This window comes from Oryctolagus cuniculus, chromosome 4 (assembly GCF_964237555.1).
Source record: "Oryctolagus cuniculus chromosome 4, mOryCun1.1, whole genome shotgun sequence".
Classification (NCBI taxonomy): domain Eukaryota; kingdom Metazoa; phylum Chordata; class Mammalia; order Lagomorpha; family Leporidae; genus Oryctolagus; species Oryctolagus cuniculus.
The window spans coordinates 83,607,244-83,632,961 of NC_091435.1; the positions used below are offsets into that span (position 1 = coordinate 83,607,244).

Here is a 25,718-nt window from a genome sequence, read left to right on the forward strand (position 1 = left end):
CTGAAGAAGAATGGATAAATAAATTGTAGTTTGGTCACATAGCTGAATATTATATGGAGATGAAATGAACAAATTTCATCTCTAGGCAAGGATATGAGTCTGAGAAAAACAAAACTGTGAAAAAAAAGCTTTAGAAGAAGTATTAAAAGAGTTTAATCAAAAGCCTTTCAAAAAGTTTCCAAGAAAATACTAAACAAAATAGTTAGACATATATTGTGATTAAACAACTTTTAAGAAGAAAAGAAGGAAATAAAAATTACTGACGTGCCAGTTCTTAGGCCAGGGAATCACTTTATACCAGTTTTCATTATATCATAAATTAACTAAAGTAAAACAAAAGAGAGTCATGCATGAACAAATAATGACACCGTATTATAAACTTGATTGTGATTAAACAATTCTGTGCATTTTCAACAACCTAACCCTTCAATAAAAAATGAAAAGGAAAAAAATAAATAAAAGAAAAAGAGAGGAGGGATGCTAGAGAAAATCAAAATGACAAATAAAAATACAAAAATTATTTTCCAAAAGTTCTGATAAGGCAAGGCTTATAGTCACTCATTTAAACATTATAGAAACTTCAAGTATGTACAAAGTCCAGAGACTGCTTAAAAAAAAAAACAGGACATCAAAATGATTTTTAAACAGATGTCTTAGACTTACTGCTAGAAGTTTATCTCCAATTTGAAGTTTGCCATCCTTATGTGCTGCACCTCCTTCAATTATCTTGGTGACATAAATGCTATTATCCCCAGGAATATGCTGATTTCCAACACCTCCAGCAATGCTGAACCCAAGACCTGCTTGGAAAGCACTGGGTTTAGATTCTCATCAATAAACAGGAACATAACCCCAGAAACAAACAGTTTATAATTAGAAGGTAACAATTCCATCTTACTAATTTTTAAAATGTAAAGTTAGCTATCTTCTTTTTAAATTCTAAGTATTTGTTTTGTTTTATAAACAGGGACAACTAAAAATACAGGCATACCTATAGTCCTCGTTTGGGTGATTGGCTTCTTTTCATAAGTATTTAACATTCTTCCACGTATTTTTTTTTAACATTTTATTTCTGAATACTTTTAAATTTACAAAATTAAAACTGTGTAGTAGTAGGGCTGGCTTTGTGACACAGCAAGCCTGCAATGCAGACATTCCTTATGAGTGCCTATTTGAGTCCCTGCTGCTCCATTTCCAATCCAGTTTCCTGCTAATGTGCCTGGGAAGGCAGTAGAAGACAGCCCCAGTGCTTGTGTCCCTGCATGCATGTGAGAGACCTGGATGGAGCTCCAGGATCCTGGCTTTGGCCTGTCTCTGGCCTTGCCCAGCCCTTGCCATTTGTGGCCATTTGGGGAATGAGCCAGCAAATGGAAGGTGCCTCTCCTTCTCAACCTGTAACTCTGCCTTTCTTTTATTTATTTATTTATTTTATTTAATTTTATTATTTTTTTTGACAGGCAGAGTGGACAGTGAGAGAGAGAGACAGAGAGAAAGGTCTTCCTTTTGCCGTTGGTTCACCCTCCAATGGCCACTGCTGCTGGCGCGCTGCAGCCAGCACACTGCGCTGATCCGAAGCCAGGAGCTAGGTGCTTCTCCTGGCCTCTCATGGGGTGCAGGGCCCAAGCACTTGGGCCATCCTCCACCGCACTACCTGGCCACAGCAGAGAGCTGGCCTGGAAGAGGGGCAACTGGGACAGAATCTGGCTCCCCGAGCGGGACTAGAACCCGGTGTGCCAGTGCTGCAGGTGGAGGATTAGCCTATTGAGCCGTGGCGCTGGCCAACTCTGCCTTTCAAATAAATAAATCTTAAAAAAAAATGAACTGTGAAATAGTAATAATACAGAGTTTCCATATCCCTTCATCTTACTTCCTGTATTAACATCTCGGTCCTTTTTTAAAAATTGTTTTCCCCCAGGTTCCTTCTTAAAGTTTTTTTGTAAATGCGTTTGCTAATACTCCAAAGACATTGTAAATGTTTTACTTTTGTTTCTATCATAATTTTGCTTCTAACATTTCTAATATTTTTACAATATTAAAATAAATAATAAAAAATTGTCTGTGGGCAGAACCAACAGGCTTCAGAATCAGGTAGTTTACTACCCCAAAGTCTCTGATGCTCAGGACTGAGCTAGGGCAGGCCTTCCATGTGGGTGGTCAGAACTCAGTTACTTGAGCCATCACTACTGCTTCCCAGGGACTGCATTAGCAGGAAGCTGGAAATTAGCAGCAAGAAATCAGACACTCTGACATGGGACACACACATCCTATCACTAGGCCAAACACTTGCCCATGCGATGCAGACAGTCTAAAGTTCTATTTAAACAAAAATCGGTAGAAAAAAACAGAGCAATTCTAAAATCACTCAAGTTCTATAGATTACTAGTATTCTTTTTTTTTTTTTTTTTTGACAGGCAGAGTGGACAGTGAGAGAGAGAGACAGAGAGAAAGGTCTTCCTTTGCCGTTGGTTCACCCTCCAATGGCTGCCGCGGCCGGCACGCTGCGGCCGGCACACCATGCTGATCCAATGGCAGGAGCCAGGTGCTTTTCCTGGTCTCCCATGGGGTGCAGGGCCCAAGCACTTGGGCCATCCTCCACTGCACTCCCGGGCCACAGCAGAGAGCTGGCCTGGAAGAGGGGCAACTGGGACAGAATCTGGCGCCCCAGCGGGACTAGAACCCGGTGTGCCGGCGCCGCAAGACGGAGGATTAGCCTATTGAGCTGCGGCGCCGGCCTACTTGTATTCTTAATCTTGGAATGAGTGCCATAAGTGAATTCACAGTTGTATTTATCTCAGAGATTTCTTAAAAATTTATCATAGTTTGGTTTATCACATACCTTTAGGACCTTTAATGAGCTTTATTTCCATTATTTTTTCTGATACTGGTTTCCGTCTTTTTACATATAAGCGTACAATAGACCCTGCTTCTTTCAATGCTTCAACTGCTTTGCTGTGTGTAACATCACGAACATCTACTTCATTTACTCGCAAAATACAGTCATTGACCCTGAGGGGGGAAAAAAAATCAAATGAAATATTAAAAGTAAAAACTGAATGTTAAAAACTTAAATATGAATTTTCCATTTTACCTTTTTTCCCCCATTGTTTAGGTAAGAATTATTTACTCCAGAATATACAAATGAAGAAAATATATTAATTTAAATGTGTCAATTACTAATATAAATAAAAGCAAATATTTCCCAAGTGCAAGCCCAGGGAGTAAAACAATAGTGTAGACTATAGATTATTACATAAAAATATTAATTACAGCTACCATTTATTACATGGAGGCATTAAGATATTTTACAAAACTAGCAAACATTTATTTAGCACTAAGCACATGCTAGGTATTTTTTTAGTGTTCCAACCCTTGTAACAACTTGTTAGTGGATAGAAATTTTTATCCCCACCTTACAGACTAGAAAACTGAGACACAAAGAGTTTAAACAGCTTTCTCAAGGCCACTTAGATAGCAAGTAACAGAGCTATTAATTCAAAGATAAGGGAAACAGGCTGTTTCTTATGGCATTTAAAGTCACAGGGGTAGTATGAAGACTGAGATTAACTAACTGACTTAACCAAAACTAATTTTTTGAGCACCTTTTTCAACCTCTAGCCTAGAATTAAAATAATTGAATTACTTCTTCACATTTATATTACGTAAAAGATTTAGGGAACATAATTCAAAGATTTTTTTATGTAAATTACTTACAATTAGACATGCTAATTTAAAAAATATTCATTTGAAAGTCAGAGTTACAGAGACAAAGGGAGAGAGAGAGAAAGAGAGAGATCTTCTATCTGCTGGTTCAATCCCTAGATTACCACAATGGCCAGTGCTGGGTGACAGAGGCCCAAAATCCTGGGGCCATCTTCTGCTGCTTTTCCCAGTCAGAAGCCAGGACACAAACTGGTGCCCATTTGGGATCCCGGCATAACAGGTGGCAAATTTACTGGATATTCCACAATCCCAGCCCCAGCAATATGTTTTTTGAAAGTCCTGATTTGTTTCTAATCTTGAACTTTCCTCCTGGTTCTGGCCTCAGTTTCTATTGTTTTACATTAAGAAAAATAAAAAAAGTTATTCATACTGGGCAAGGAGGGAGAACAAAACAGAAGTAAAATATTAAAACTGGTCCTGATAAACGTCTGCATTGATTTAACTTTCTTTGGAGGAACTGCATATCCAAAGGTAGTGATACCTTAAAGTTAGTAGTGTAGGTATATTCTTCAGTGATGCAGAAGGACCAGAGTAATTTTTCAACATAAATAAAAGACCAGTAACAAGGGCAGACATTTGGTGTAGTAGTTAATGCATTAATTGGGATACCCGCTCCCCCTACAAGAGTGCTGGGTGCAAGTCCTAGTTCTTGTTCATTAGAGCTTCCTGATGATGTGCACCCTTGGAGGCAGCAGGTGATGGCTCAAGTACTTGGGTCTCTGTTATTCATGTGGGAGACCTGGTTTGAGTTCCTAGCTCCTGAGCATTTGGGGACTGTACTAGCAGATGGGAGATTTCTCTCTTTCTGCCTCTCAAATAAAATAATTTAAAAAAGAAAAGGCCAGTAAACAGAAAGTAAAGCTCTACATTTACATGAATGGTCAAATCGTTTATGTCTATAGTTAAAATTTTATTGATACACCAGTTGTCTTATCCTGTGAGAAGTTTAGAAACTAAAAAGCTGCATATGGTACCAAAAGCTTTAAATTAAGATGCTCTTTTTAACAAATCATTTAAAATTATGATCCCTAAAACTTCAGGTTGTTACCACGAATGTATAAAAAGGAACAAATAGAGGGTGGTACTGTGGTGTTGTAGGTTAAGCCTCTGCCTGTGGTGCTTGTGGCATGGGAAAGCAGCAGAATATGGCCCAAATGCTTTCGTCTCTGCACCAATATGGGAGACCCAGAAGAAGCTCCTGGCTCCTGGCTCCGGATCAGCTCAGCTTTGGTCAATGCGGCTATGTGGGGAGTGAACCAGTGGATGGATGATCTTTTTCTGTCAATCCCTCTCTCTGTAACTCTGCCTCTCAAATAAAAAAATAAATCTTAAAAACAAAGAAAGGGGAATAGGAAAAGTGCCATAACTTATGGCCTAAGGAAACAACGGACTTTGCGACAGACATCTTCCAAAATCAATACTGGATCTATCAGTATTATTTTCATCTAACAAAATACATTGTTTTAAAGTTTGCTTATATGTTACTCTTTGTGTCATGAGATACAAACTCAGATACATATGATCACTTGAATCTTTTTTTTTTTTTTTTTGACAGGCAGAGTGGACAGTGAGAGAGAGAGACAGAGAGAAAGGTCTTCCTTTGCTGTTGGTTCACCCTCCAATGGCCGCCACAGCTGGCGCGCTGCGGCCAGCACACGGCGCTGATCCGAAGCCAGGAGCTAGGTGTTTCTCCTGGTCTCCCATGGGGTGCAGAGCCCAAGCACTTGGGCCATCCTCCACTGCACTCCCGGGCCACAACAAAGAGCTGGCCTGGAAGAGGGGCAACTGGGACAGAATCAGGCGCCCCGACTGGGACTAGAACCTGGTGTACCAGTGCCACAGGCGGAGGATTAGCCTATTGAGCCGCGGCGCCGGCAAGATCACGTGAATCTTAAATAAGTTTATATACATTTTCCCAAATAGAAAAGAAATTGGAAATATCTTGTTGACGTATTATAAATATACAGGGAAACTCACGATTCTATAAATTTGCTTACAAATCAAACACATTTATTATTTACAATGTTATATGCATAAAATATATGAAAAAATTGGGGCCAGCACTATGGTGTAGTAAATTGAGTCTCTGCCAGTGGTGCCAGCATCCAATATAGGTGCTGGTTCAAGTCCTGGTTGCTCCACATTTGATCCAGCTCCCTAATGGCCTAGGGAAGCGGTAGAAGATGGCCCACGTGCTTGGGCACCTGCACCCATGTGGGAGACCCACAAGAAGCTCCTGGCTCTGGACTGTCCCAGCTCTGGCGGTCAAGAGCATTTGCGGAGTGAACCAGTGGATCGAAGACCTCTCTTTCTCCCCTGCTCTGTCTGTAACTCTGCCTCTCAATAAATAAGTCAATTTTTTCTTTAAAAAAAAAAAAAAGATAAAAATTAAATTCCTAAATGAAAAGAGGGAATCAATGCTTATAGCATAATTACCTCATCCATTCATTTAAATACTGTTAGTTACTATGCCAGTGTTTCACATTTATCCTTGATAAGTCTGCATCAAGAAGAGAATATAAAGCAGATTCAAAAATCACAACATAATGTGCAAAACATACCGTAATCTTCCATCTTGGGCAGCTGCTCCCCCTGTGATAATTTTTGTAATGAAAATACTTGAGTCATCTCCAATGTGTGGGTTGTCTGTACCTCCTGCAATGCTGAAACCAAGCCCTGAATTTCCCTGGGGACAGAGGGAAAAAATCTGAAGCTGAATAAGAACTGCATTTATTGATGGGTTCTTGTAATTAAAGGACCCAGGAACTGCACTAACATGAGAAGCACATGTTTAGATACATAAAGGTTTAGGTCTGGGTAATATGAAAATTCTAAATTAAATGGGCATGCCTTTTTTTTTAATGGAAGTCTTTTCAGAAGCAATTACTGCTGAGTAGATGACGATAAATAAAATGTAATGGGTACTTCTGAAATTTAGTGTGTAGTTTTTTCTTTAAAAGAAATGTCCAATTTGTCCTGGGATTAATCACCCATCTGCATAGGTGTCACTATAAGTGTACTGTATCTCACCCATGTTTGTTAGGGTAGATCTTTTTTAAGCAACAAACAGTGAAGAATCTTTTTGCTGCTGAGTAGGTAAAACCATATTATTATTTCAGCCTTTAAAAAAGGGGGTGAGAGGCCGGCGCCGCGGCTCACTAGGCTAATCCTCCACCTTGCGGCGCCTTCACACCGGGTTCTAGTCCCGGTCGGGGCACTGGATTCTGTCCCGGTTGCCCCTCTTCCAGGCCAGTTCTCTGCTGTGGCCAGGGAGTGCAGTGGAGGCTGGCCCAAGTCCTTGGGCCCTGCACTCCATGGGAGACCAGGAGAAGTACCTGGCTCCTGCCATCGGATCAGCGCGGTGCGCTGGCCGCGGCGGCCATTGGAGGGTGAACCAACGGCAAAGGAAGACCTTTCTGTCTGTCTCTCTCTCACTGTCCACTCTGCCTGTCAAAAAGAAAAAAAAAAAAAAAGAAAAAAAGAAAAAAAAAAGGGGTGAGAATGGTGCTTTTTTTCTGTTAACTCTGCCACTGGTTTATTTTTAAATGATCAAACTGTAGCTAAGTAATAGCTGCCAATAATCCTTGACATGTTTAATCAATAGACCTGCCTAGCAAAAGGCATTTTCCAAGACTGAAAGCTTAGCCTGCAAACTTTTAACATTGGTTAGCTTTCTTAATAGCAAAGTAAATTTTGCCAAAGTGCCTACTTTTTGCTTGGCTTATACACTGAAGAACTGAATTTCTGACTATTTTCTTCACAGCAACAGTTGGGCTACAAAAAAAATTTCAAGGACAAGTAATCTAAGTAAAAGTGTTATATCAAAAAAAATTTTTTTTCCAAGAATGGCTTTGGCTTTTATGAAACTCAAAAACAGATACATTTGGATGTATTTCTTAACTGTTAGTACTACATAGTTTAAACACCTACTCTACCACCATTTTCCCTAAAATTCTGTTAGCAAAAAACTGCATCAGTCTAAACTCTTTTTAAAAAGAATTACTAGAATCTTAGTACGAATAGGCTATGGGAGGTTACCAAGTTGTTCGAGTAATCAAGTTTTTCAACAAGTGAAAATTATAATGATTAAATACAGTCCCAAGAAAAGGAATTTTAAAAATGCTAGAGAAAAGATGAAAAATAAATAAAACAAAAAGTTAGAAGGTATCACAAAAAAAGCCTATTAAAATATGTTCAAGTGCAGACATTTGGCAGTGGATTACAATGCATTTGGAGATGCCTGCAGCCCATACTGGAGTGCTGGTTTAGCTTCTGATCCAGCTTCCTGCTAATGGGAAGCAGCAGGTGATGGCTCCAGTACTTGGTTCCTTGAGAACCATATGGGAGCACATACTGAGTTCCAGGTTCCTAGCTTTAGGAATCAACAACCAGTCCTGGTTGTTGTGGGCATTCTGAACCAGTGGATGGGAAATATCTCTTTCAAATAAAATAAATAAATTTAAAACATGCTCAATACTTAAATTCTGTGGTTACTTGAATGTTAAAAGGCATTCACCAAAATTCAAGCAATTAACAGGTGACCTAAATTTAAGTACTGGCAACAAAGAACTATTATATATTTAAAAAATGCTCTCATTTTTATTTTCCTGAGTCTATTCTGGCTTCAGATACAAATAAATATAATTATCTAGGAGTTTAGTCCTAAAAATACAGATATTCAGTTACTGTAGAAATTTTCTGGTGTGGAATTTCCCAAAAATACAGGCCAGAAAAGATAGCATTACTAAAATACATTATTAACTAAATGCAGATTTTCTTAAAGGACGGACAACTAACTGAGCACCAAAGGGGAAACTTGTTGAAATGAAATGGACACTATGAGAAACAGTGACTTGATCAGCTCTTGTCCTGACGGTTGATGTACAATGTAATACTTTATCCATTTTAGTATTTTTTTTTGTTCTAGTACCATTGGTTGAACTCTGTAATTAACACACAATTATTCTTAGGTGTTTAAATTTTAACTGAAAAGTGATCCCTGTTAGGAATTTGGAAAACATTATGTTGAGTGAAATAAGCCAATCCCAAAGGGACAAATACCACTTGTTCTCCCTGATAGGTGACAACTAACTGAGCACCAAAAAGGAAACCTGTTAAAGTGAAATGAACACTATGAGAAACGGTGACTTGATCAGCCCTCACCCTGACTGTTGATGAGCAACTTAATATGTTATCCCTCTTAGTATTTTTGTTTGTTTGTTCTACTTAATACTTTTGGTTGAATACTGTAATCAATACACAATTCTTCTTAAGTGCTGAAACTTAACTGAAAAGGGATCTCTGTTAAATATAAGAGTGGGAATAAGAGAGCGAAGAGATGTGCAATTCGGGACATGCTCAAGCTGACTTACCTCAAATGGTAGAGTTAGAAACATACCAGGGGATTCCAATTCAATCCCATCGAGGTGGCATGTACCAATGCCATCTCACTAGTCCCAGTGATCAATTTCTGTTCACAATTGATCATAATGATAGGACTAAGAACCAAAGGGATCACATAAACAAGACTAGTGTCTGCAAATACTAGCTGATAGAATAAAAAAGGGAGAGAATGATCCAACATGGGAAGTGAGATACACAGCAGACCCATAGAATGGCAGATGTCCTAAACAGCACTCTGGCCTCAGAATCAGCCCTTAAGGCATGCGGATCTGGCTGAAAAGCCCATGAGAGTATTTCAGGCATGGAAAGCCAAGACACTCTGGGGGAAAAAAAAAACCTAAATGAAAGATCTCCACGAGTGAGATCCCAGTGGAAAGAACGGGTCATCAAAGAAGGAGGTACCTTTCTCTGAAGGGAGGAGAGAACTTCCACTTTGACCATAGCCTTTTCTAAATATGATCAGAGTCAGTGAACTCAGGGGGCTTCCATAGCCTTGGCAGCTCATGACAAGAGCCTAGGGTGATTACTGAGGCCATAAACAAGAGTGTCAATTTGTTAAGTCAACAACAGGAGTCACTGTGCACTTACTCCTCATGTAGGATCTTTGTCCTTAGTGTGCTGTACATTGAGATTTAATGCTATAACTAGTACTCACACAGTATTTTTCATTTTATGTTTCTGTGTGGGAGCAAACTGTTGAAATCTTTACTTAATGTATGCTAAACTGATCTTCTGTATATAAAGAGAATAGAAAATGAATCTTGATATGAATGGAAGGGGAGAGGGAGTGGATAAGGGGAGGGTTGCAGGTGCGAGGGACGTTATGGGGAGAGGGAAGCCATTGTAATCCATAAGCTGTACTTTGGAAATTTATATTTATTAAATAAAAGTTAAAAAAAAAAAAGGACAGACATATCAAGAACAATTGCCTATCTGAATTGCAACCTTCAGTTATTTTTAGATGAGGAGATTACATGGTAAGTTTTTTATATGGTCCTTGTCCTTTGGAACCACTGCTAATATTCTGCTAGGAAAGAAAATTGATTGACCTTATTGCTAGCATGCTAAGTACTTGTTTAAAATCAATGGTATTTCACTATTACATACATATAAGTAATAAAAACAAAATGTAATGTAGTATCCTGGGGGGACCCTGGAAGAGAAAAACATAAATCTATGGAACCTTAATAAAATACAGACTTCAGTTAATAATGCATTGATACTGTCTTATTAGTTGAAATAAGTACACTCTAATAATGGAAGATAATAACAATTGGGGAAACTGAGTCTAGTGTAAACGGAAATTCCATTTACTAACTTTACAATTTTTCTGTAAACCCAAAACTATCTTTACAAAAAATTCATTTTAAGGAAGATTATTAAGGAAAAGAAACATGTTCTAAAAATACCATGGCTAATTTTATAATGTGTAAATTTAGAAAATATTACATGCTTCTGGTTCTGAAAGGTTTTCTTCCTTGGATTCTATATGAAAGCAGTGTATTTAAAAGTACTTTAAAACACAAATTATGATAATTAACAGTTTTTACCCTTTCAAGTGTGATTTCTTCATATTCATAATCTGCATCAGTACCATTAACCTAATGGGGGAAAAGAAAAGTAGCTCAGAAATTCAGAGTATAATATCTGAAATGGAAAGACATAATTGTTGTAAGATTTATTAATGAAAACCTGTTAAATATGACAGTAAATCAAATAATATAATTTTAGGGAAGTTTTTTAGTGAATGGAAGAGTAGAAATGTGAGTAATGAGTTCACATTCATGGTTATCATGATTTTCACATAAAAAGGGTATCATTCAACTTTTAATATTATTGAACTCTTTTATTCTGCCTTGATCTACATATTAAATCAGTTGCCAACTTATCCTGATTTGAGTATTTTAACTACTGAAAACCATCACTGCTTCATTCTCATTTCTATTACCTTGATCCAAGTTTTGTTAACTTCTCTGGAATACTGCCAATGAATGCAATCTACCTAATTGCCTACATTAGTATTCCCCAGAGCCCAAATCACTCTCTGTTTTAAAACAGATACATCGTTTTAAAACCCAGACTAATAATACACCTCCAAAACTCACCAGAAACTCTCATTTTTTAGAAATACTCAAACTTCATATCTTGGTAATCAAGGCTCTGTATGAACTAACCTGAATCTACCAGTCACTATCCTTCCTAACACACATTTCCCACCTCTTTATGCTCCTTACATAGCACTCAAATTAAAAAAAAATTTTGTTTTGAAAGTCAGAGTTGAGAGAGAGAGGGAGAAAGAGAGAGAATCTTCCATCTGCTGGTTTACATCCCAGATGGCCGCAACAGCTAGTGCAGGGCCAGCCCAACGCCAGGAGCTTCATCTGAGTCTCCCATGTGCATAGCAGGAGCTCAAGCACTTGGGTCATCTTCCGTTGCTTTTTCCAGGCAATTAGCAGGGAGCTGGATTGAAAGTGGAGCAGCTGGGAGAAGAATTAGCAAGTGGCAGCTTTATCCCGCTAAGCCACAACAGCAGCCCCCACACCAACCCCTTTTAATGACTTGCCCTTTGTATAACACATCCTGCAATTTTCCAGTTCTACAGCTAGAATTTTAGTCCTTCCTGTCACAAATTTCTTACACACATTTCATGTCCAAATCAGATTCACTATTCAAGATCTTGCTCACATCTTAGAAACCGAGCACTTTCTCTTTTTTTCCCCTCCAATTTATTCCTTATTCTCTTCTGAAAGAATTAATTCCAACAGTGAGGGCTACTGGTGAAAGGAAAATAAATATTCTTGAAATCAGATTAAACTAAGTTCAAATCCTCGCTTTAACACTTCTATAGATATAAGGCTGGACAAAAGTCAATTGGGGATTGTGAGAAATTACATTTCTAAAATACTTCATATTTTCTATCCCATATGCTCTTAGAATATAACAAAATCCCACCACCATAATGAGGTGGAGTCTTCTTTCCCCTCCCCCCTTGGATCTAGGCAAGTCCTGTGACTACCTTTGATAAAAGCAATGTGGAATCAATGATGCTGTGTGGTTTCTAAGGCTAGGTCATGTTGCTGTGGATTCGTTTTGAGAGGAGGAGCATGGTGGGGACAAGAGGGTGGACAAGAGGGTGGAGTCACACTCCCCACCCCGTCGGGTGAAAGCGGGCCAGAGGCGAGCAGCCTGCAGACTCATTTATTTCAATTGGTACAGCAGCTTAAATAGCCAAGGCTATTTTAAGGGGGCAGTTTATGCCCTAACCAATCACAGCCTGTTGCCAGGCAATATCCGAAACCATCCAATCACAGCCTGTTGTCAGGCAGGCTCTGTTGCCAGGTTTCCCAGGGGGTTTCCTAAGCCACTCCTGAGTAACTGATGCTTGCTTGCCAGCGGCCATCTTGGCATGGCCTTCTCATTCCACCACAAGGTCATATGACACCTCATAGTGTTTGCCTTTGTCTTAGAATGGATTTTCTTAGCAGCTACAATGAGCAGAAACTCAGGTTACAGGGAGATTCAAAGGAAGAAGCCTTAGCTGCATGTGTGAATGAGGCTATTTTGGACCTTCTAGTCTTTTTCAAAGCCCTAATCAACACTATATAAAGCAGAACAATACAGAAAATCATGAAAAATTATGAATTTTTCTTTTAAGCTACTAGATTTCAGGGTGGCTTATTATGCAATGATACATAATCACAAAATAAACAATGAAAACTAAGTAAGTTACTTTGCTTTCTTCCCTTAAATCAGGTTTAGGTGGCGGGGGAGGGGAGGGGAGGGGGTGGCACTGTGGTGTAGTGGGCTAAGCCTCTACCTACAGCACTGAATCCCACATGGGTATCAGTTCAAGTCCTGGCTGCTCCTCTTCTGATCCAGCTCTCTGCTATGGCCTGGGAAAGCAGTGGAAGATGGCCCAAGCACTTGGGCCCCTGCACCCTAGTGGGAGACCTGGAGGAAGCTCCTGGCTCCGGATCGGATCAGCTCCAGCTGTTGTGAGCATTTGGGGAGTGAACCAGCAGATGGAAGACCTTTCTGTCTGTCCCTCTCTGTTTATAACTTTACCTCATAAGTAAAAAAATATGTAAAATCTTTAAAAAAAGTTAAGAAAATCAGGTTTAACAGTTTTTCCCTTGGGGCTTTTTGAAACCAATCCCCTTTTGGGTTCTTAATTCTCGTGTACCCCATGGATTTAAAACCAAGTATTCTGTTGCTTCTTCCTATTGCTCCCCTGAACACACTTTCATTTTGTTTTAGAGACTGTGTTATGAAAGCATTTTAAAAATATATTTAATGTAACTTTTCTGTTCATCTAGAGTACAAGAGGGTTACACATTTGCTTATCTTGTCAACTTGAATATAAGCCCTTTTTATGAGTAAAAATAAAATTCATTATTTGTAGCTGATCTCCCCTTTCTCATTCTAATGGTTTTTGCTTGGATTTGCTAAAAGGCTAACAGTCTTAAACATGTGATTTTAATGTATGAATGAGTCTATTACATTCTATGCTATTACATTCTACTTTTAACAATTTCTTATTCTTTAGACTTTATTAAAAAGGTCTTTGAGTTGAATGCCAATTATTTTATGCTCACGCTTTCCTATTTCTAAAAACTTTTAATTGAGGTTTATAAACTTTCCTTGGCATATGGCTTTAGCCAAACCCCACAACTGCTACACTGGCTTCTATTTCCGTTCATTTGTTTTTTTCTAAATAGTCTGAAATTCTGTTTTGGAACACATTTTCAAAGGAGTGTGCTAATAAGGCCTTTCTGTTTTTAATATGTAGAAGTTGGTATTATAATCTCATGATTATCCATTAAGGAATTTGAGATTTTCACTAGTAAGTCCCTTTACAAGGTACTTAACAAATGTTCTTGGTGCTTAATTTAATGCCAAGTCAAGATGTTTCTAAGTAGCACAGATTAACTAGGAAAGGTGAAGGGTGAAAAAGCCATATGGGTCTCAATAACTTTATTCCTTAATCCTCAAGAACTTGAAATGGGCAACTTCAAATACAGAGACTTTTCAGTAACAATATGTGCATTCACATTGGGCTTCTACAGGCCAGGAGTACATTACCAAAATGACTTTTGAAGTGGGAAGGTATGTGGTGAGACCATTTAAAATCTACTCTCTCAACAATTTTGAGGTATCAGTGTTCTGTTAATAACTGTACTACTTAACATGTTGTACCCCAGATCAGGCTACTTTTTCCTCCTAACTGAAATTATGTATTCCTGACCAGCATCTTCTCAATTCCACCCCTCTATATCTGGCCCCACTCATTCTACTTCATTTTTTTCATGTTCCACATTTAAGTGCAATCATGAAGTATTTGTCTTTCTCAGCCTGGCCTATTTCATTTAGTTTAATGTGCTCCATATTGACTACGTTGTTGCAAATGACTGAATATACTTCATTTTGTACAGCTGAATAGCATTTCATTGTATACATATGCTACATTTTCTTTATTTGTTCATCAGCCAAAAATACTTGGGTTGTTTCCATATCATGGTTATTGTGAACAATAGTAGAGATATCTCTTCAATTTACTAAGTCAATTTCCTTTGGATGTATACCCAGAAGTGAGACTTCTGGATATCACTCGGTAGTTCTTGTTTTGGTTTTCTGAGGAACTCCCATACTGTTTTTTATGAATGTATTTTGAAATTATATTCCCATAACAGTATATATACAAAGGTGTCCTTTTTCTATTCCCTTGTCAACACTTGCTATCTCTTCTTTTTAATAACCACCATCTTAATGGTATGAAGTGATATCTCAATGTATTTCTGAATGGCATTTCACTGGTTAGGGAGATGCTGAGCATCTCCTGGCCATTTATATGTCTTTTCTTGAGAAATGTCTTTTCAGGTCCTCTCCCCATTATTGTTTTTTTTTGTTTTGTTTTCTTGCTATTCAATTGTTTGAGTTCTTTAGATATATATTCTGGAATACTAACCCCTTTTTCAGATTTATTGATCTCAAATATTCTGATTCTGTAGGCTGTCTCCTCACTTTGTTGATTGTTTCCTTGGCTGAGCAGAAGCTTGAAACAGTCCTATTCGTCTACTTTCCCTTTTGATTCTATTTATGTGCAAGATCTAGAACAGACAAACTGATAGTGACTGAAAGTGGTTGCCAGGGCTGGGGATAGGAAAGAATGGGAGGAAGTGCTAGTAGGTGTACTGGTTTTCTCTACAGGGTGATGAAAATGTTCTGGAATTGGAAAGTGATGATGATGGCTCAACACTGTGAGTAGACTAAAAATATTTAATTGTACATTTTAAAAGGGTGGATTTTGTGGCTCATGAAGTACTTTTTAAGGGATAAGGGTAAATAACAATATAAATCCACATTAAAACAATAAGTTAATACATTTTTAAACACATTAAGATGTTTATTATGACACTGTGCTAGTGGCAGTATGGGGTAAAATGATACATTTTGTTGAAGTGTAAGTGGGCACAACTTTATAAATGATCATGATCATTCATGATCAAATCTAAACATTTTCTAAGCAATTCTATTTATACAAATTCTGATTATGCATTTGTATGTACACAAAAATATCTACAAAATTATCACTACGGCATTGATTTTATATGGTAAAAGTCTGGAAATACTTAGATATGCTTGCATCTGCATAATGTTTATAGAAGGATATATATAAAAACATGCCAACACATTTTCCTTTCAATAACAGGAACTGTAGGAGTGAGAGCAGGGGTGGGAGAAAGATTTACTTTTGCATCGTTTCAATTTTGTACAGTGTGTATGTGCTACCCTTTCAATTGATTACTTAACTTGGGAAAGTATGACTGCAGCTGGAAAAAATGTGCTCTAAGGTGGCGATGAAAATTCTATTTTTACCCATCAATACATAATTGGTATTAAGTAGTCGGGAATTAACAAAGGAATAACAAGTTTAAAAACCATATATTTTAAATTTCAGAATTAAATTCTTCAGTCTCCTAAAAGCCTAAAGTTGTTTTACCCAAACAATACATTGTTTGGCTTACATGTATGATTGAAGATTATCCAATTATTAGCTGGAAGTTTTTTGAAGATTTATATTTTTATTTGAAAAGAAAGAGTTACAGAGAAGCAGAGGCAGAAAGGGAGAGAGAGAAGTCTTCCATCCTCTGGTTCACTCTCCAAATGGCTGCAATGGACAGGGCTGTGCTGATATGAAGTAGAAGCCAGAAGCCCAAGGACTTGTGCCATCTTCTACTGTTTTCCCAGGCCACAGCAAAGAGCAGGATCGGAAGTGGAACAGCCAGGACTCAAATCGGCACCCAAATGGGATGCTGGCACTGCAGGCAGTGGCTTAATCACTATGCCACAGTGCCAGCCTGGAAAGTGTTTTAAAGCAAAAACATTTAATCACTAACTCTGCCCCTAAGCAAAACATACCTCTACACAAAGAAGGAAATACTAAGAACTCTGATTGACTAAGTATTCTACATCAGTGTGAAAAATAATACTGTGGGCTGGCGTTGTGGTGTAACAAGTAAAGCTGCCACCTGTGACGCAGACACCTCATATGGGTGGCAGTTCATGACTTAGCTAACTCCACTTCTGATCTAGCTCCTTGCAAACAGTCAGGGAAAAGCAGAAGATGGCCCAAGTGCTTGGGCCCTTATCCCCCAACATGGGAGACCCAGATGAAGTTCTTGGCTTCTGCTTGCCTCAGCCCTGGCTGTTGGGCCACTTGGGAAGCAAACCAGTAAACGGGAGACCTTTCTCTGTCTCTCACTCTCTGTAACTCTTTTAAATAAAATAAATCTTTTGAAAAAGAAAAGAAAAGTAATACTGAATGAAAAATGAAGGGTGGGGAAGGAAAGCTCAGAACAGCCTTTTGAGTTTGGTATTATGTCACACTATTTGAAACTTTTAAAAATCTCCAAAGATTTGATAAACTCATATTCATATAAATAGAATATAAAGTCAAATAAAATGCTTTAAAATACAAACTAAAAATGATTTACAGTTCAAAAATGAGAGAAAAGAATTTTACACTCTATAAAAGTGCACCATTTGATTAAACATCACCACCACACAAGTACTACCCTTCTAATCTCTGAAAACATTTCCTTGAGGTGAAATATGTTAGAACAGATCATGCTGTTCTGGCTACTGACCTTTAAGGGAAGCAAGATCTTTTAACAAAATAAGCTTAGAGAAAAGTGCTAATCAATTTAAAATCAAGAAGTTATAACACTATTATAATATATAAGCACACACACAAACCTGATAATTAAAAGTTGAGTCGCTCACTTAGACTTCTAAAATGACTGCTTGAAAATAAGGTATTTTGTGAAGTGACCACTGGGCAGAGACAGCCTCTACCGAAAATTAGTAATCATCATAACTTTAAAATTAAACCTTAACTTGTATTTTAAGATTTTTGCTTTGTGCAAACATGAACAAAGAAATCAGGGCCAGTGTTGTAGCACAGTGGGTTAAGCAGCCACCTGTGATGCTGAGTCCTGGCTGCTCCAATCCAGCTCCCTGCAAATCCTGTGATGCTGAGTCCTGGCTGCTCCAATCCAGCTCCCTGCAAATGTACCTAGGAAAGCTGCAGAAGCTGGCCCAACCACTTGGGTCCCACCACCCACTTGGGAGACCTGGAGGAGTTTCAGCCTCCTGGTTTTGGCCTAGCTCAGCCACAGCTATGGCATCCATTTGTGGAATGAATCAGCAGATAGAAGATCTGTCACTCTGCCTTTCAAATACACGAATCTTAAAGAAACCAACCAACCAACCAAAACAGGGCAGATTTTCTTCATTTACTATAGCAATTACAGACATAGTATGTAACACAGTCTTAAGTAAAAGCATATTACATAAACTAATGCTGTGATCTTTGTATCAAACCTGAATATAAAAAGCAGAATTATTACATGTAGGGAGGAAATGGAACTTACATAAGTTGGTGTTTCCAAGCTGTCTGTGTTGACCAGTACTGGAGGAGGATTTGCCTTTAAAGAAAGAATTATAAATGCATCAGCATACAAGGAAATCAAAACATATTAAAGTTCACAAAAGCTAGACACTTAAAAAGGAATTATTGCTTTTTAACTTTTAATTTTATATGAGAGCTTTATATATTTAAACATTATATCCATTTTCTAGCATCAAATAGAAAAAAACAGGTCTAAGCACTCAAATTACATTTGCTTTGGTGAAATAAATTGCTATTTCTCCTAAAAAAGCTATAATTTTCTTCAAATCTGCAAAGAAGTTCATGATAGCCATTTCATAAAATCTATGAATAATCTGTAGTATGACAAACTCTTCCTGGGTTGCACAGTCTCAAGAATCCCATAATTCCAATAATTTTATTACTCAGAAAAATTCTCCCTTGCACTGACTTGTATTTGAATATGAAAAAGTCTGTCACACAAAAAAATTAACTGCAAACTTCTGCAAAATTAGAAGCACTGTCTTAATGTAAAAGCTCCTGGTTATTTTCCATTGCAATTTATTGCTCTAGGCTACTTGTAGAATAACAACAGATTATGTACATCTAAGTAAGTTTGTTGTGAAAAAAGTTTGATTTCTTGGTTTAGAAGTGATTATTATGCAGGTGAAAGTAAAGAATAAAATGTAATAACAAATAAAAACCATCATAAAACTGATGTGATTCACTGCAAAATTATTTCTTTTATACTATAAGGTACCCAAACAACATTTTGCAGAATTAAAAAAGATTAACTATTATTTAATGTTTTAGCTTAGAAACATTTATAGTTATATTCCAATTAACCAGTAATTCCACATAAATGGGTTGGTGTTGCAGCACAGTTGGTTAAGCCACCACCTGTGACTCTAGCATCCCACTATCAGAGTGCAAGTTGGACCCATGACTGTTCCCCCTTGAGATCCAGCTCCCTGCTGATGTGCCTGGGAAAGCAGCAGAAGATGGTTCCAGTATTTAGGCCACAGTCTTCTATTGGAATATGCAAATGGGAGTTTGGGCTCCTGGCTTTGGCCTGGTCAAGCCCTGGCCACTGTGGTCATTTGAGGAGTAAAACAGCAGATGAAAGATCTCTGTGTCTCCCCTTCTAGCTGTAACTCTAGCTTTTAAAAAAACAACTAAATCTTTAAAAATTAATGATAATTTATTCTGCTTAAACAATTATAGAAGAGGAGGTTAAGAAAAAAGGGTACTTAAAGTTATAAAAGAAGTTATATTCTTCAAATACTATGTAAAGAAAGCCATTTGCTTCTCTCTGATCATTTATTTCCAAATATGAAATAGAAAAAGTTTTTATAAAAATATATTTACACCAAGATTATTATGTTAGTTGCTTGTCAGCAACAACTCATCATTGCATAGTTATCTTCTGATTCTAGTAATTTAACATTACTAGAGGTTAATACTGAAATATATAGAAACAAAATGATATATGGTCTTATATTTACTTCACAATAAAACGAAGTTGGTTTTAAAAAGGCTATGGATTAAATAACTCACATGAATTGACTGCTGTAGCTGGGCAATAGGTATACATGGAGCTCACTGTTCTATTTCCTTTACATTTAGCTATTTTTTTTTATGACAGGTAGACAGAGAGAGAGAGAGAGAGAGAGAGAGAGAGAAAGATCTTCTTTCCGTTGGTTCACTCCCCAAATGGCCGGTATGGCCGGCACTGCACTGATCTGAAGCCAGGAGCCAGGAGCCAGGAGCCAGGTACTTCCTCTGGGTCTCCCATGCAGGTACAGGGACCCAAGCACTTGGGCCATTCTCCCTGCCCTCCCGGGCCACAGCAGAGAGCTGGACTGGAAGAGGAGCAACTGGGACTAGTACCCGGTGCCCCAACCGGGACTAGAACCCGGGGTACCAGCGCTACAGGTGGAGGATTAGCCTAGTGAGCCATGGTGCCGGCCCACATTTAGCTATTTTTGAAATATTGGATGATAAAAAGTAAAGCAAAAAAAAAAATCACAAATAGTCTGCAAAAGGTTAATACAGCAGTTGTGAAATACAGGTTACAGTTGCTGCTATTAAGATATTAGCATTCAAATTATAAAACTGGCTTTAATGTTGAGAATTCATTCTAAGAACAAACACAATAGGGGATGGTGCTGTGGTGTAGCGGGTAAAGTGCAGTGCCAGCACCCCATATGGGCAGTGGTTCAAGTCCTGGCTGCTCCACTTCCATTCCAGCTCCCTGCAAATGCACGTGGGAAAGCAGTAGAAGACAGCGCACGTCTTGGGGCCCCTGTACCCATGCAGGAGACCTGGAAGAAGCTCCTGGAAGAAGACCTGGAAGAAGCTAGACTGATCCGGAGAGTGAACCAGCAAATAGAAGATCTCTCACGCTGCCTCTGCCTCTCCCTCTCTGTAACTCTGCCATTCAAATAAATAAATCTTTAAAATAAAAAAGAACACAATATACAAAGAATATACATACAGTAATTATTTTTGTAGCTATATCTCAAAATTGAGTGAATGATCATACCTGAAAAGAAACCATGGAAATAAAAGGACTTGAAAACACACACACACACATACACACACACACACAGTACTCACATCAAGAATCCACAATTTCAATCAAAACTAGTATCAGGGTGGTAAGAAAATCTAGAAATTTGAAGAATACATATCACAAAGAATGGTCCAAAGTAAAAATCCACAGAAATGAAGTTCAAGAGGCATGATATAATTGCCTCCAGTTTAGCCACTGAAAATATGATACACATATCTAAGACTGATTGTGTTACAAGGTAGCAAATTAAAATGCCTGTGTTTGAATAAATCATTTCCTTTTCTACAAACTTGAGATATATATATTATATATTTATATATATATATATATATATATACACGATTTTATTTAATTATTTGAGAGAGAGAGTTACAGACAAAGAGGTGGCATCAGAGAGAAAGGTCTTCCATCTGCTGGGTCACTCCACAAATAGCTGCAATGGCTGGAGCTGGATCGATCTGAGGCCAGGATCCAAGAGCTTCCTCCAGGTCTCCCACGTGGGTGCAAGGGCCCAAGCACCTGGGCCATCTTCCACTGCTTTCTCAGGCCATAGCAGAGGTGGACTGGAAGAGAAGCAGCGGGACCAGAACCAGCACCCACATGGGATTCTGGCACTGCTGGTGGAGGCTCAGCCCACTATGCCACAGTGTCTGACGCGACTATTTTCTAATATTACATAACACAGAAATAGTATGTAATAAACTAGTACTCCATAGCGCTCCAATTTGGTGGAGGTGGGAATGGGACTGAACTGGGTAGCACAATTTGAATGGGGTTAGCAGGTGTGTGTAACTCAGAAACAAACAATATTCCAGCATCAAACCTACAAGTGTTCTAGCAGCAAAGCTAAAGAACAGGCTGCTTTAGAAGGAAGAGATGTAGAACATATGGCTACAAAAAATAGTACTTTCAGGTAGTTGAAGTGAAGAGTGAAAGCTTATCTGGCCAATTTAAGACCCTAGGATCCTCAGTGAAGATGGTGGGTAGTGCAACAGGTAATACGGAATTACCAACTTTGCTTAGCAGAAAACCAAGAAGATTTGAGGCAAATCTGTGTAAAAGCTATTTCAAATAAAAAAATAAAGAAAAACAAAAAACAAAAAACCCTCTTCTCCAACTCTTTCAAGTGACATTGTATCTCAAGACATGGGGTTCCAGGTTTCTCTACCTCACAAGGTAGCTACCATTTAGTGACACCTGAATACAGGTAAATCAGAACTACTACTGGAACTAATTTTCTCCCTTTGTGAAGACCCAGTAACACCTGCCTTTACCCTGGAGGACAGTAGGAGGCCCCAAGAAGTACTAGAAAGGAAACATCTATCGTAAACCTCAGGAAACCATATAAATGCTCTATTATTATTTACCAGTAATATACAACATTGTGTACGTTTCAATTTGGACAATAATGAAGTTCTACAATTTTCTTGCCGATTGAGAGAAAGAGGTAGTAAAAGAGCAATTTGACCCAAGCATCAATAATAGCACTTAAGAAACTTTTCTTATCTAACTTTTACTATTCTATTTCATTAGCAAAAGATCTTGTAATGATTATTGCAACAGCAGACTTTAGCATCCTTATAAAATTCCAGAGGATATAACATTTGCAAAACATGTTAAAATACTATTAATATCCAGTTATTTAAAAGTAGGCTAAAATGAACAGCTCAGAAAATGCTTTCAATGCGCTTGTGTTTTTCCTTATAAGCATTTATTAACATTTCATGTCCCTTGTTTAATGTCCTTCTCTCCATTATTAAATCATAAACATGTATTTTTTTCAAATGTAGAACTTACAAACCCCAGAAAACACAACTCATATTCTAATCTGAGACACACTGCATTAAAAGTTAAATGCTGGGGTCGGCGCTATGGTGCAGTAGGTTAATCCTCTGCCTGAGGTGCCGGCATCCTATATGGGCACCAGTTCTAGTCCCAGATGCTCTTCTTCCGATCCAGCTCTATGCTGTGACCTCGGAAAGCACTAGAAGATGGCCCAAGTCCCTGGGTCCCTGCACCCACATGGGAGACCAGGAAGAAGCTCCTGGCTCCTGGCTTAGGATCAGCACAGCTCTGGCTGCTGCAGCCATTTGGGGAGTGAACCAATGGAAGGAAGACTTTTCTCTCTGTCTCTCCCTCTCACTGTCTGTAACTCTACCTCTCAAATAAATAAAATCTTTTTTAAAAAAGTTAAATGCTATCACAGAGGTGATTGCAGAATGCTCTAATGATTATAGAAACTAATGGAATGGATTTTGTCTCTCCACCTGGACAACTGCATGGGCAGATTCTGTCTGAGGTAATACTAGAGAATTTTGGAGTCTACTGAAGGCTTGCAACTTTCAAGTGAAGGCTTGGACAATAAATTATGATGAATTTTCATCACTTTTAGCTTCAGCACAATGGCAACTATGCACCCCCTTCCCTCAGTTCTGTGGCAGGCAGCTGTGCAATGCTCATGACACGTCTTACCCATAGCTTCCAAGAGTCAAGGTAGGCAAAAAAGATTCTGTCCTCCAAATACTGCAGATCCATAATCTAATACTGGTTCTGATCACAGAGGTACAGACAGGTGCCATTTTACATCTCCTCTTGCTTTGGCTGAACTGCCTTTCAAATGGGCCTGTTTCCTTCTATTCATTTTTCTTTTTCACCATTTGGAAGTTAGACATTGAAGGCCATGATGTTAAAAAGCAACTACAGGGGCCAGTGTTGCAGTGCCAGCATCCCATATGGGCACCGGTTTGAGTCCCGGCTGCTGCACTTCCGATCCAGCTCTCTGCTCTGGCCTGGGAAAGCAGTAGAAGATGGTCCAGGTTCTTGGGCCCCTGCACCCACGTAGGAGACCTGGAAGAAGCTCCCGGCTCCTGGCTTCAGATCGCCTCAGCTCTGGCTGTTGTGGCCACTTGGGGAGTGGAACAGCAGATGGAAGACCTCTCTCTGCCTCTCCATAACTCTGCCTTTCAAATAAATAAATAAATCTTTAAAAAAAAAAGGCAACTATAAATATACAGGGAAATTTAGAAAGTCACTGTGCATGTGCAGGGAGAAAACATAGGCTCCCCGTAAGAAGACACTGAGTTTAAGTATCAAGCTATCCTCAGTAGCTTACAACAATCAGAAAAACAAAATAATAATAGAAAAGAAAACCCTGGAGAACAGGGAGAATCTGATTTTTGGATTCAAATACACAGTTTAAAAAAATTTTTTATAAAATACAACAGCTAAAATGAAAAACATCACTGGAGGGACTGGAAGGCAGATTTGAACAGGCAAAATACAGTTCATTAGGGAAACAAATTCAGGATTCCAGATTAAGGTGGACATAGGTCTGGTCCTATGATGTAGCAATATTTGTCTGCCAGGGCTGCAGAAGGGGAATGATTTCATAATTGAAAAATCAAAGAGGAACTTGACTAGAAGCCTGTGTTACATTGCTTTACATATACTTTAGGAGTTAGCCCCTCAAGGAGTCTTGCTAGTATTTCTGTCCCTACTAGGAAGGCTCGTAATATACTTTATGGTGCTGCCACCTGGTTTGGCAGGTGGTCTGCACAGGGGCAAGATTCAACATGCAGTTATTATGGTTTGCTGTTACACAAAGGGGCAGAGGATATATGGAGAGATAATGGCCCAAATCTCTCAAATTTTGATGAAAGGTATGAATAAAAACATCCAAGAAGCTCAAGGAACTTCAAGTTGGATGACGCCAAGGAGACTGACACTCTGACACATGATGAAACTGCATAAGGCCAAAAACAAGGGGGGATTTTTGAGAGCAGCAAGAGAAGTGACTTACAACCTATCAGGGATTCTCAATAAGACTACTAACAGATTTCTTGGGGCTGGCAAGATTTCTTGTGGTATAGCAGGTAGGGCCACTGCCTGCAGTGATGGCATCCCATATGGGTGCTGGTTCAACTCCCAGCTGCTCCACTTCTGATCCAACTTTCTGCTATGGCCTGGGAAAGCAGTAGACATGGCCCTAGTCTTTGGGCCCCTGTGCCCATGTAGGAGACCTGGAGGAAACTGCTGACTCCTGGCTTTGGATTGGCGCAGTTCTAGCCGTTGCAGCCATCTAGGGAGTGAACCAGTATATGGAAGACCTCTCTCTCTCTACCTCTGCCTCTCTGTAACTCTGCCTTTCAAATAAATACATCTTTTAAAAAATTATTAAATTTCTCACTAGAAACACTTGAAGCTAGAAGGCAGTAAGGTAGATATATTCAAAGTATCAAAATATCAGGTAAGAAATCTTGTATCTGGTAAAACAGTCAAAAGTGAGGAACAGGAGTGGGTACTATGGCACACTGAGATATTACTTGATACCATTGCATCTGATATTGAAATGCTGATTTGAATTCTGTCTACTTCATTTCCAATCCAGCTTCTTTCTAACAAGTCTGGGAAGGATGCAGATGATGGCCCAAATACTTGGGTTCCTACCCAATGTGAGACCTGTATGGAGTTTCAGGCTCCTGGCCTTGTCCTGGCCCAACCTCAGCTGTTATGGCATTTAGGGATTGAACCAGCAGAGGAAGATTTCTCTCTCTCTCTCTCTGCCTTTCAAATAAATAAATATATCTCAAAAAAGAAATATGAGGAAGAAATTATGACATTTTTAGAAGAACAAAGGTTAAGGGATTTCATTACCGTTAAATCCGCCTTGGAAGGAGTGGTACTAGCAGTCAAATTAAAATGAAAGGACAACAGAAAGTAACTCAAACCCATATGAAGAATTAAAGGTTTTAGTAATGGTAAATTCATAGATAATTATAAAAGATAGTATAGGCTGAGTATCTCTTATCTGAAATCCTTGGGGCCACAAGTATTTCAAATTTCAGATTTCTTAAAATTTGAGAGTATTTGCTTATATACAATGAGATATTCTGAGGATGGGACCCATGTCTAAACACAAAATTAATTTGTTTCACGTACCTCATACACACAGCATGAGGGTAGTTTTTAAATTATATTTTTAGGCTAAACAGAGTGAGCACCCATCCACTGGTTCACTCCTGAAACACCTGCAATGGCAGGGGCTGGACCAGGGCTGGAGGTGGGAGACAGGAATGCAACCCAGGTCTTTCA

The 25,718-nt window shown here is 38.7% G+C and overlaps 1 protein-coding gene across 42 annotated transcripts in view; it reads right to left on the reverse strand.

The window, feature by feature from the left end:
* DLG1 (discs large MAGUK scaffold protein 1) overlaps positions 1-25,718 on the reverse strand; it is a 250,407-nt gene that overhangs the window by 95,284 nt on the left and 129,405 nt on the right. For 23 of the 42 annotated variants that reach the window (XM_070072340.1, XM_008266703.4, XM_051818936.2 and 20 more), the window contains 5 exons: positions 18,057-18,110; positions 10,674-10,724; positions 6,282-6,406; positions 2,837-3,006; positions 664-800 (listed from right to left, as the gene is read on the reverse strand). In XM_070072340.1, coding sequence (XP_069928441.1) covers positions 664-800; positions 2,837-3,006; positions 6,282-6,406; positions 10,674-10,724; positions 18,057-18,110 — 537 coding nt within the window. Of the gene's footprint in view, positions 1-663; positions 804-2,836; positions 3,007-6,281; positions 6,428-10,673; positions 10,725-18,056; positions 18,111-25,718 lie in introns of all 42 variants that reach the window. The other 19 variants (XM_017346999.2, XM_070072335.1, XM_070072336.1 and 16 more) reach the window with 3 other exon arrangements.